At 42.2% G+C, this 11,842-nt stretch overlaps 1 protein-coding gene across 1 annotated transcript in view; it reads right to left on the bottom strand.

Annotated features, from left to right (window-relative positions):
* sash3 (SAM and SH3 domain containing 3) overlaps positions 1 to 11,842 on the bottom strand; it is a 65,593-nt gene that overhangs the window by 4,151 nt on the left and 49,600 nt on the right. Inside the window, exons 5-7 of the mRNA XM_048605430.1 lie at positions 8,731 to 8,888; positions 6,670 to 6,876; positions 3,195 to 3,345 (exon numbers count right to left, since the gene is read on the bottom strand). Coding sequence (XP_048461387.1) covers positions 3,195 to 3,345; positions 6,670 to 6,876; positions 8,731 to 8,888 — 516 coding nt within the window. The remainder of the gene's footprint in view (positions 1 to 3,194; positions 3,346 to 6,669; positions 6,877 to 8,730; positions 8,889 to 11,842) is intronic.

Genomic DNA, 11,842 nt, shown 5'->3' with positions numbered 1-11,842 from the left:
CACCCTCCACCCTCCACCCTCCACCCTCCACCCTCCACCCTCCACCCATTTCGCTCTTTTGTTCCTGTTTGAACTAAGGCTGCTAGGAAGTCAGCAGTTGAGTAGCCCTGTCTGTTTTAGGTTCTGAGTGTCAGTAACTTGGGGATTGTGCTCTGTATGCCCCAAACAACACCACCTTCTGGTTGCCAGCCATTTCAACTCTATTTCTCCCCCTGCCCCCACCAAACCACTCCCCTGCCGACATGTCCATCCTGGGCTGGCCCCACTGTCAAAATGAGGCCACACGTAAACTGGAGGAACAACACCTTATATTCCGCCTCGGGAACTTGCAGCCCAATGGCCTCAACATAGAGTTCAGCAGTTTCCAAATCTCCCCACCCCTGGCCTCATCCCATGTCCAGCCCTCCCTCTCATTCCCTACGTCCTTGACCTGACACAACCTGTCCATCTTCCTTCCCACCTATCCACTCCACCCTTCCCACTGACCAATCTCTACAACACCCCTAACTGCATCCACCTATCACCATCCTACCTACCTTCCCCCAGCCCCATCCCTCTTTCCCCCATTTCTGAGCTCCCTTTCCCCCTCCCCATTCCTGGTGAAGGGTCCAGACCCGAAACATCAACTTTCCTGCTGCTGTGCTGTCTGACCTGCTGTGCTTCTCCAGCTCCACATTTTATTGACTGAGTGTCAATAAGCTGGGTTTGAGAAATCCACATTTGGATTTCATCCCTTCTCTTTCAAGTTAATTTGTTTTCCATATGACTATTAATACTATTTTTAATATAATTGTTTCAAGAAGTTTCTTGAGTATTGAAATTAAGTTGATTTTGGTTTGTAATTGCTGAGATTAACCTTACAACCATTTTTGAACAAGGGGTCAGATTTGCTATTCCCTAGCACATCACTAGAGTCCAGGGAAGATTAAAGGAAAATTACCAGTGCTATTGTAATATCTATTCACACTTCCTTCAATACCCTTGGCTGCATTAAATTTTGTGTCCGTGTCTTATCAACTTTAAGTACCTGCAGTCTATGTAAAACCTTTTCGTTATTTGGTTTGAATCCTTCTACTGACTGATCTCTCCCCACTACTTCAACATAAGGGGTTGCACAGTTCAACAGAGGTGCGGTAAATTTCTTTCTCAGAATGGTGTCTTTGGAACAGTCTTCCTGAAAAGGTAGTGGAAGTAGAATCTTTATCTTTCAGCCCCAAGAAGCTATCCACTTCTCCCTTTATTAAATTTAATCAAGAAGAGATGGGAATATGAACTTGAGGTAACATTGCAATCAGCCGCAATCTTAATTAACTATCCGAGCAGGCTTGAGTGGCCCAATGATCTACTTCTCTTTAATTTGTATGATTTCCACCATGAGTAGGGCAAGGAGGTTGCTCCCAAATCATTATCTCCTCCTTTGTCCCACCCCCACCATAAGGCTAGAACAGAGATCAAAATCTATGCAGTTGGCACCAATCTGATTCACATCAATTGCCCAGCTAACTGAGACATCTACTTCCCCAAGGGACAGGTTATTGAATTAGACTATTAGCTATGATCATGAATGGTGCAGCATGCTCAAAGGGCCAAATGGCCTCCTCCTATTTTCTGTCTCTATGAATACATCTTTCTTGACCATCAAACCCTGAGGTGGAACTTGCATCAAGTGCTTCTGAATCAGCAGCAAGGATGATACCAGGGAGCACCATGATGTTCTAAATAGGTTTAATACAAGTAGCGAGAGATGGTAGGAACTGCCGGTGCTGGAGTCTGAGATAACAAGGTGTAGAGCTGGATGAACACAGCAGGCCAGGCAGCATCAGAGGAGCAGGAAAGCTGACGTTTTGGGTCTGGACCCTTCTTCAGAAATGGGGAAGGGGAAGGGGGCTCTGAAATAGAGAGGGGGAGGCGATGATAGAAGGTGGATAGAGGAGCAGATAGGTGGAGAGAAGATGGACAGGCCAAGGAGGCGGGGATGGAGCCAGTAAAGGTCAGTGTAGGTAGGAAGTGGGGGTGGGGGTTGGTCAGTGAGGTGGGAGGAGCAGATAGGTGGGAGAAAAGATGGACAGGTCGTGGAGGCAGGGACAAGCAGGGCTGGTCTTGGGATGAGGTTGGAGGAGGGGAGATTTTGAAGCTTGTGAAGTCCACATTGAGACCATTGGGCTGCAGGGTTCACGAGCAAAATATGAGGTGCTGTTCTTCCAGCCTTCGGGTGGCATCGTTGTGGCACTGGAGGAGGCCCAGGATGGACATGTCATCCAAGGAGGGGGAGGGGGGAGTTGAAGTGGTTTGTGACTGGGAGGTGTAGTTGTTTGTCACAAACCGAGCGTAGGTGTTCCACCACGCGGTCTCCGAGCCTCCGCTTGGTTTCCCCAATGTAGAGGAGCCCACATTGGGAATGGCGGATACAATATACCACATTAGCATCCACCTTCCATCATCGCCTCCCCCATTTCTGAAGAAGGGTCCAGACCCGAAACGTCAGCTTTCCTGCTCCTCTGATGCTGCCTGGCCTGCTGTGTTCATCCAGCTCTAAACCTTGTTATATAATACAAGTAGTGTTCTAAAGAACAATCATGTCAGACTCTGTTAACATTTTTGTTTCTCTCTTCACTGCTGAGTTTTTCCAGTTCTCTGTCTTTATCTCAGGAAAGATTGATATGGATTCAAGCCAAATGCAGGGAAGTGGGACTAGTTTAGTTTGGGAAATGTGCTCAGCATGGACGAATTGGACTGAAGGGTCTGTTTCCGTGCTGTATGACTCTATTACTCTGTATGTTCAATTTTTATGGAAGACAAAGGCTTCATTTTACATATTTAAAATTTAATTTTTATTGTTATCTTCCCTGGTGAGCTTTTATCCAAAAGGGAATATAATTGATACCATGGACATAATATCTAGTCAGATTTTACTAGTTGATGTGTCGACTTGACTACAAGAACTAGTGGGTCTACTATTTAAATTTGTTCCCAATGATAACTGATCCGTTAATGTTATTTTCAAAATATCTCTGGCATGCAAGATATCCTTTAATAGCAGTTGTCGGTATTGTTTAATGTACATGTAGATAAAGCAGAACTTAAAAGCTCCCTGTAACACTGCGTAAGGGGGCTCAGGATCTGTTATGTGGGTTCCATGGCTTTTGGCTCTTCAACTGCTTGTGTTGCATCCACAATCAAAGAAACCCACTTACTGTCATAGTCCATGAGGAGTTCGGCAGCCGTCAGCAATTTGGCTCTTTGCTCAGGGTCTAGAATATTGAGTTCGTTCAAATGTGTCTCTTTCAGCTCTTTGAAGTCATCAAGAGTCTGGTAGCCATTAAGCAGCAGAGTGGAGGTATGCTCCTTTTACAGAGAGGCAAAAAAAACCACAGGATTTTAACATCAAAGGACACTCGAGACCATGCATCCAAATATATTTGGCTTAATTCGATGGAAGTAAATTACCATTTAAAAGTACCTAAATTAGTCTTTGAAATAATTATGCCTTGGACTGTTAAATAATATATGGTAATGAGTAAACAGAAATTTTCTCCCAATCAATTAAGATCAAAACCTTTGTGAAAGAATGATCTGTTGAGGTTTTTCCAGCTTTCTTGTTTCAGAATTTTAATATCCTAAGTACTTTGCTTTTGAATTATAATATGTTGTGATACTGGACTTAAATAAAACAACTCCCCTGCAACTTCTTGTACACTTTTTGCTGGGGTTGTTCCCCCTCTGTCTGTCTGTCTTAAAAGTGAGTGAATTGCTTATTTGCATTTGGAGAAGGCAATATCAAAGCTAATTTATAAGCTACTTAACAATCTGTTGCTTTTTAAATTTGTCAATCACGTACATCTGTTTTAGAGCAACCTTTTTAAGGCAACATTTTATTTTTTCAAATCTGATCATTGGGGAAAAATGGTCAAAACTCCATATGTAGGACTGAACAAAAAAAGTGCCCATTTCGCAGGAATCCTTGCAAGTTGCTGAAAGCAAACAGTGTCACAGCCTAGAAGGTAGGCTGTTTCACATTGTGGTGAGCAGCTGTGCAGTTCTACATCCTAATTCCCATACTGTATTTAAATTCTCAATGTCATAAATGTACTCTATGGTAATCTTGAGAGTTCAAGAACATTCTTCAATGAGATGAATCAACAACGTGGATATAAATACTCCAAAGTATTACTTCGGCTGTCACTTATGGATTCAAGTCATACAAAGGTTTTCAGCAAATAATTTTAAACTGACACTTCACAGCATTCCCTCAATGTGACATTGTTATTGAAGACTGTGTGTCTTTTTAAATGAAGTCCTAAATCTGTTAGTTCTTGTGTTTCAGGTAGATGTTACTCTTCAAAGAAAGGTAACTAATTTCTCCTGGTCTCCTGTCCTAAATTACCCTACTGCCTCCACCCTCGTCCCTCAATTTTTTTTTCTCCTTATTGTATGTATTACTCGTAGAATTTAATGTAAGAAATATCAGTTCTTTTAAACTGCAGCAACCCACTTTCTTCCTTTTTTCTGTACTTTTACTTCATACACTTACACTTGCCTTCTCAGACATATCAAATTTTCTTATAACTAAGTTGAGCTTTGTCCCCAATTGATGTTGTAATTTTGTGAAAAATTCTCATTTCCCCCACAGATTCTATTTTTATGTCCCATTTTATATCAGTTGGTTTCTGCGTGCCTAATCAGAATGATTTTTCAAACATTTGAAGGATGTTACAGGAAGTATAGTTTGTGAAGATATTGCCTGCTGAACATTTGCTATTGTTTTATTTGTTTTAATTTTTTAAAAAGGCAAATGTTTTACATTGCACATTTACTTCGGTTTTCTTCTACCTGTGTTTAAAATTACAGTATGATTGGTAAAATGCAAAGTTGCAAAATTTCAAATTTCATTATTTTGCACCACTTTCCTGAGCTGGGACCAAATTCAGCAGAAGTCAAAGATCTACTATCACCTGATGTGACAAATTGGGTGGTCCAGCAGTACTCGGAGGGATAAAGCTGACTTTTTCTTACTGTGGATGCTAGAAATCTAAAACATAAAATGCTGGAGAAACTCAGCATGTCTGGCAGCATTTGTGGGAGAAAGTTAACACTTCGAGTCCAGTGATTCTTCTTGTACATCCTGGTTTAAGCAGATAATGTTTCCTGTCATCTCAACCCCTGTATTTTCCATCCTCTCTGCTGTTATTCCATGCCTAGTACTACTCCCCCTGCTGATAAGCAAGAGGTCTCTCTCGTGAGTTTTTATTACAACTGATGGTCACCTTTTACTCATCTGAGGTTCAATTGAAGGCAGCCATGGTGCCACAAATCCTAATCTTAAATCTTGATAATTCCAAAAAGCATGCGTTACCCTCTCGACCATAAGCATTTTCAATAAACTGTTTCTCCGTGGTTGGTAAAGTAATTATAACCACTGAGACAACAAGGTGCAGGGCTGGATGAACACAGCAGGCCAAGCAGCATCATAGGAGCAGAAAGGCTGATGTTTCGGGCGGAGACCCTTCATCAGAAAAGGGAGAGGGGAAGGGGGTTCTGAAATAAATAGGAGAGAGTGGGAGGCGGATAGAAGATCCCCATCCCAGGCCCCAAGAAGACTTTCCACATCAAGCAGATGTTCACCTGCATCCGCTGTACCCGGTGTGGCCTCCCCTACAATCGGGGAAACCAAGCGGAGGCTCGGGGACCGCTTTGCAGAACACCTACGCTCGGTTCGCAATAAACAACTGCACCTCCCAGTCGCGAACCATTTCAACTCCCCCTCCCGTTCCTCAGACGACATGTCCATCCTGGGCCTCCTGCAGTGCCACAACGATGCCACCCGAAGGTTGCAGGAACAGCAACTCATATTCCGCTTGGGAACCCTGCAGCCCAATGGTATCAATGTGGATTTCACAAGCTTCAAAATCTCCCCCCTACTGCATCCCAAACCAGCCCAGCTCGTCCCCGCCTCCCTAACCTGTTCTTCCTCCCACCTATCCCCTCCTCCCACCTCAAGCCGCACCCCCATCTCCTACCTACTAACCTCATCCCGCCCCCTTGACCTGTCCGTCCTCCCTGGACTGACCTATCCCCTCCCTAACTCCCCACCTACACTCACCTTTACTGGCTCCATCCCCGCCTCTTCGACCTGTTTGTTTCCTCTCCACCTATCCTCTCCTCTCTATCCATCTTCTATCCGCCTCCCACTCTCTCTCTATTTATTTCAGAACCCCCTTCCCCTCTCCCTTTTCTGATGAAGGGTCTAGGCCTGAAACATCAGCCTTTCTGCTCCTCTGATGCTGCTCGGCCTGCTGTGTTCATCCAGCCCTGCACCTTTGTTGTCTCGGATTCTCTAGCATCTGCAGTTCCTACTATCACTGATTCAATTATAACCACTGACTGACTATTTTTTTTGACGACCTCTGACTAATTTTAAATTGTCTTTCATCCCTTTTCCTTGGGTTTTTTTCAGTGTGGGTGCTGTTTAAATTTGAATGCCAGTTAAGTGATGAGAGTTACACACACCAAAAGGTGCCTGAGTTAAACCATAAAGTCAACATGTCTAAGGTGTGTTTCCAGGTCTGCCGATGCTTTTTAACCAATTTAATTCCACCTGCACTCCCTCTTCAATATTAAACGTCCTCTTTTACATATTCCTATGAAAGAACAAATATTAATATCTCTCACCTGTAGGTTAATTCTGTCCAATAATTCTTGCAGAGTCTTTGGTTTAGGCCGTTTGTTCTTGGTGAATAACTTTGATTTCCTAGGTTGTTCTACTTCATTTGGTAGAACATTGACGTAGATAAATTTAAAGGATCCTACTTTGTTTTTGAGCATGCCAGTCCATGTTCCTACTGGTGGTTTCTCAATGATGTCTATGATATCTCCTTTCTGTTAGTAAAGAGAAAATGGGTTAGATAATTGAAAGCCCAAAGATCACATGTACCGTTTCAGAATCTTGCAATTGATGTCTATTGTTTCCTCATCTACACACCTATGACTGTTTTTAAATGACAATATTTCAAACTTTTTTTTAAATCTTTGATTCTGAATTAGATTACCAAAATAGTGGAATGCAAGTTGGAGGTTTGAAACTGTTCTGCTTAGGTGCTTTCTAATCTGTGCTTCATCAGAAAGGCACATGGCAGCAAACGATGATATGCAAGAGAGTTTCAGGGAGACACGTGCTCTAAATGTTTTGAACTATTAGACTAATTGTGAATTTTTCAATAAGGTTTTTTCATTCATTATTTCCCTTTTCAGAACAGTACTTGCCTTTAATTCTTTTGTCAATCGCTAATCCCTGGGTTGTGGGACTTCTTGAAGGATTTGAAAAATACCTCTATCAAGAAATCAAGCCCATGACACTGTATGAATTAATTTCCCAGATAACGTAGTAACATCAATTATGAACTGAAGGTTATGAGCAGAGGGGCAACAAAGCAACCATTGCTCTGTGAGCTCGTACTACAATAGCTGATTTGACAATCCTGTGGATTTGAGTATTTTCCATTACTAGCTTCACCCTACTTTACCCACACTCTCTCCTGTCCCTACTAAACTCCAAAGCATGTGAGTGTCTAGTATTCAGTCATCAATGGCCCTTTTCGTTGCTGTTTCCAGTTAACGAATCACAAGCTTGCAGCACAGGGCAAGAGTAAGCCATTTGGCTGTTTGAGCCTGCTCTGCCCTTTAGTATGAACATGATTGATCATTCGGCTCAATATCATGTGCCCACTTTCACCACATCCTCCAATCCTTTTAGCCCTAAGAACTATATTAAACTCCTAAATCAGTTTTTGTTGTAAAGACGTGTAAAGATGTTTGACACATTCTTCCAAGGATCATTTTTAATGCTTACTGTTTCCAATTCTGTCTTTCCGCTTTACTTTTTAAAGGTCTGTTAGTCACCCTGCCATCATTGCTGACTCAAGGACAGCAGAGGTGTGTCACAGTGATCTGAGAAGATCCATGTCTGTTTAGCATCTCCAACTTACGATACTGCATAACCCTTATATAATCCTTCTAGTTAGGAGAACATTAGCTCAGACTGTATTAGTGCATTAGGCAAAGTATATTGTCTGAAACATGTGATTCTGCAAATTGCAATGTTATTTATTAGAATGTTCCCAGCTGTATCTGTTGGTTAGGACAGATATCAAGGCAATGAATAACATTTATTAACTAGGTTGCACATCTGGGCTATATCCCACCTTAAAAGACCACTATGCAGCTGCCTGTGGAAGGATGGAAAGATGGAAGGATGTTGGGTTTGCCAAGAGAAAAGGGCCCTTAATGAACGTGGCCAGGAGTAACCTAATGTTTCAAATACCCCTGGAAACTTTTGCTGCTTGTGTGCCCTAACTATAGCAGGGATCTGTTGGAAAACCTGCACTATATATTATTTATTTTAATAAAACATCATTCTGATTATAATGGTGTATAATAAAAAGCAAGGCTAGAGAAGAAAACCTCTTCTTATCTTTGTGATGTTGGCTCCCAAAATGTGAGCCTATTCAAATTACTTTTCACTTCATCATCTGTTATGTTTCACATTATTTGTGTAAATAATTAGTGAAATATTAAATGTATACCAACAGGATTAATCAACTGTGTGCTGGATACAACCTTCCCATTATTATATTGTCCGGAGACATTGACGTATTCTCTTGCATTATGACCTTAGTGAGTGTTAACATCCTGAGTATTGAGCTGTACAGAGCAGCAGGTCAGGTGCAGTCTTACCTTGAGTTTTAAAGACTCAACATCATACGGACTTGGGGTGAAATCTGTATGGACCCTGGCCCGGCCGCAGAATGGTCCAAGATAAGGAGGAGGTAGGTTGTCCAACTGCACACTGTCCCTGTTGCTGAATTCAGAGTCTGGGGTGCAAGGCTCTCCACCTATTTCAGAAGCATACATTTCAATCTTCGTATCAATACAATGCAAGTCAATGACAAAAGAAATGTTATTTGTCTGCCTGTATTCATTCTCATAAGTTAATGAAAGTCTCCACAAAATATATTTAATGGGTCTTAATTAAAATGTTTTGAAGAAAATCACTCTGCTTAATGCCTGCTTGTAGCACAAACCTGTTGGTAATTCAACCATTCTTGTTCAACTTCAGGCCAAGGGCAAGATGATAGCTGGGACAAGAAATCAAATGTCAAACAGAGATTCTGTTGGTCTTTTTGAGGATAAAATGATCACAAAACATTGGCCTGGAATCTTGGGCCAAATGGGGTGTTTAGATGGCAAGTGGCCTGTGCCATAATTGTCCCCCTGAAGTTAACTGCAACCACCAGATTTAATGCAAGCACAGATGAACTGGACAATTCTGACAATCTGATGTCACTCACTGCTGATACAGAATGTACTTAAAACTCATTCTCATCCACCATAATCAGTATTCAATCATTGAAAACAATGGTTGCAATGAGAACTTGCCCTTTTTTCCAGTTTCAGATTACTGTTAAGAAATACCTGTTCATGTGCAACGACGTGCAACTGTGATTTTACTTCCTGACCAACAGATCAGACCATCAACAGAGTTTCATCTTGGCAAAGTGTTAAATTTCAGTGTTAAGATTATCTACTTATCTACAAATTTAAAACTTTTACCTTCATCTATAGAGTATGTTCCAATCTTTCTTTTGCTTTTACCAACTTTTGGAAGTGACTAGATTTTAGTGCAACATCATCCATCATTAGATTGAACAAGGGTTGCTGGTCTTATTCTGCATCATTACTGTTAGCCTACCTATCTAGCGCCTCTATAATCTCACCACAGAGGTAGCTGAAAATCCGCGAGGTTTCCTTCCAGGCCACCAGCGAGCACTGTTGCTTTGCCACTGCTGCAAGTTCCAGGCCATTATCTTGTGCACCCACATTGTCCTAAACGATATGGCACAGACCTAATTCTGTCATATTTCAAAAATATCATGGAATGGTTGTGGCACAGAAAGAGGCCAGTTGTAATGTCCATGTCAGCTCTCTGTAAAAGCAATTCACCTAGCCTTTTCTTCATAATCCTGCATTTCTTTTCTCTTCAGCAAATAATCTAATTTCTTTTTAAAAGCCACCCTTCAATCCGCTGCCACCACTGCACTAAGGTTGTGTTCTGAATCCTAACCGCTACCTACAATTGGTAGTCAGGTTTTAATCCCTGCCCCTAATAGGAGCAGTTTTTCTCAACTGCTCTTTGTCCATGGACAAAGGCATTTGTCCCTCGTGGACTTGTCATGGTCATGTGACCTTTACCTTGTTTAAGTGTGTAGCAAACACAAGGTGGTGGCAAAGATAGCCACTTGCAACTGATGGTGTAACTGATGTCGCGTTTCCATGACAGCCTTTGTTCCCCCAAGTATAGATTATTCATCATTTGTTGTGCGGGAGTACCACGCACCTTAGAGATCAGGCAAGCTGCATTGGATGATTAAACAGTAGATACAACTAATAAATTGCAGTATCTGCCTCCCTCTCCTTTCACAGGATATTCAGAGCAGCTGCAAGTGCAAGTTAGGAAATGGTGTACCAGGAGGAAAATTGCTAAGATTATTGTCATTCACCATTTGCATCTAGGTTTGTTTGTCCCAGCTGCCATTCTCTGATTTTGGAATGACAAGACACTGTTTTTGTTTCTGTGCAGGCATTGCACCATTTATACAGCTTTTCACTTTAGTTTTTGGCAGGCATTAAAACGCATTTACATGAAACAGCCCAGCCTCCCTCCCTGCCCCCTTTCCCCTATGATTTTCAACATCACCATGTGATCTCCTCGACTCTTATTTTTAGCAGCACAGCCCTGGCTTCTCCAAAGTATCCACCTAAATGAATTCCACGTTCCTGCGACTGTCCTTGTGAATCTTTTCTGCACTCTTTCCCTCTCATGCCTTTAGGTGCTTGGTTGCAAGCTGATTTGGTTATATATAATCAAGGCCAGAGCCATACAATGGTTTGAATTATATCAGCTGAGTGGGATGTCAAAATCAGAAAAGCAGGACACGCTGCTGCACTTGCTGATAGCAGGATCTGCTTGGCAATTTTACTGCAGACTGTCTGCTGCCCATTTAAGAGCTAGAAACTCTGAAAACTCAGCAATGCCAGCTGGACAGGTGGTCATTATTCATGAACTTAATGGAATTTGAGCCTGCAGCATACAGTGAATTTGAAAAAAATATGTGGGATCAACGGTCTAAGAAGAAAGACTGCTGGGAATTTGATACAAAAATAAATTGCTGGAGAAACTCAGCAGATCTGGCACCATCTGTGGAGAGAAAATGGGGTTAACGATTTGAGTCCAGTGAGTCTTCTTCAGAACCTCTGGGAAGTTGTTGAGGGCATGGATGTTGTCTTATGTGACCATGTGCCTCCTTTATCATGTGAGGCCCCTACCTGCCCTCACTATTGGGTGTCTGTCTCCATTTAGTGGCAAGTAATATTCACACCACACAAATAACAGGCAACGACCATCTCCAATAACAGCCAATTTAACCACTGCCCCTTGACATTCAACGGAATTACCATCGATGACTCGCCCACTATCACCACACTAGGGGTTACTGTTGACCACAAACTCAATTGGAGTTGCCATGTAAATACAATGGTTACAAGAGCAGATCAGAGGCTAGGAATACCATGGCGAGTAACTAACCTCCTGACTCCCCAGAACCTATCTACCATCTACATAGCACAAATCAGGAGTGTAATGGAATACTCCTCACCAGCCTGGGTGTCTGCAGCTCCAACAACATTCAAGAAGTTTGGGGGATAGTCGGAACTGCAGATGCTGGAGAATCTGAGATAACAAGGTGTAGAGCTGGATGAACACAGCAGGCCAAGCAGCATCAGAGGAGCA

The sequence above is a fragment of the Rhincodon typus genome, chromosome 14, assembly GCF_021869965.1.
Source record: "Rhincodon typus isolate 14 chromosome 14, sRhiTyp1.1, whole genome shotgun sequence".
Taxonomy (NCBI): domain Eukaryota; kingdom Metazoa; phylum Chordata; class Chondrichthyes; order Orectolobiformes; family Rhincodontidae; genus Rhincodon; species Rhincodon typus.
The sequence above is the reverse complement of the archived record's forward strand: the minus strand, read 5'-3'. Positions and strand labels throughout refer to the sequence as shown.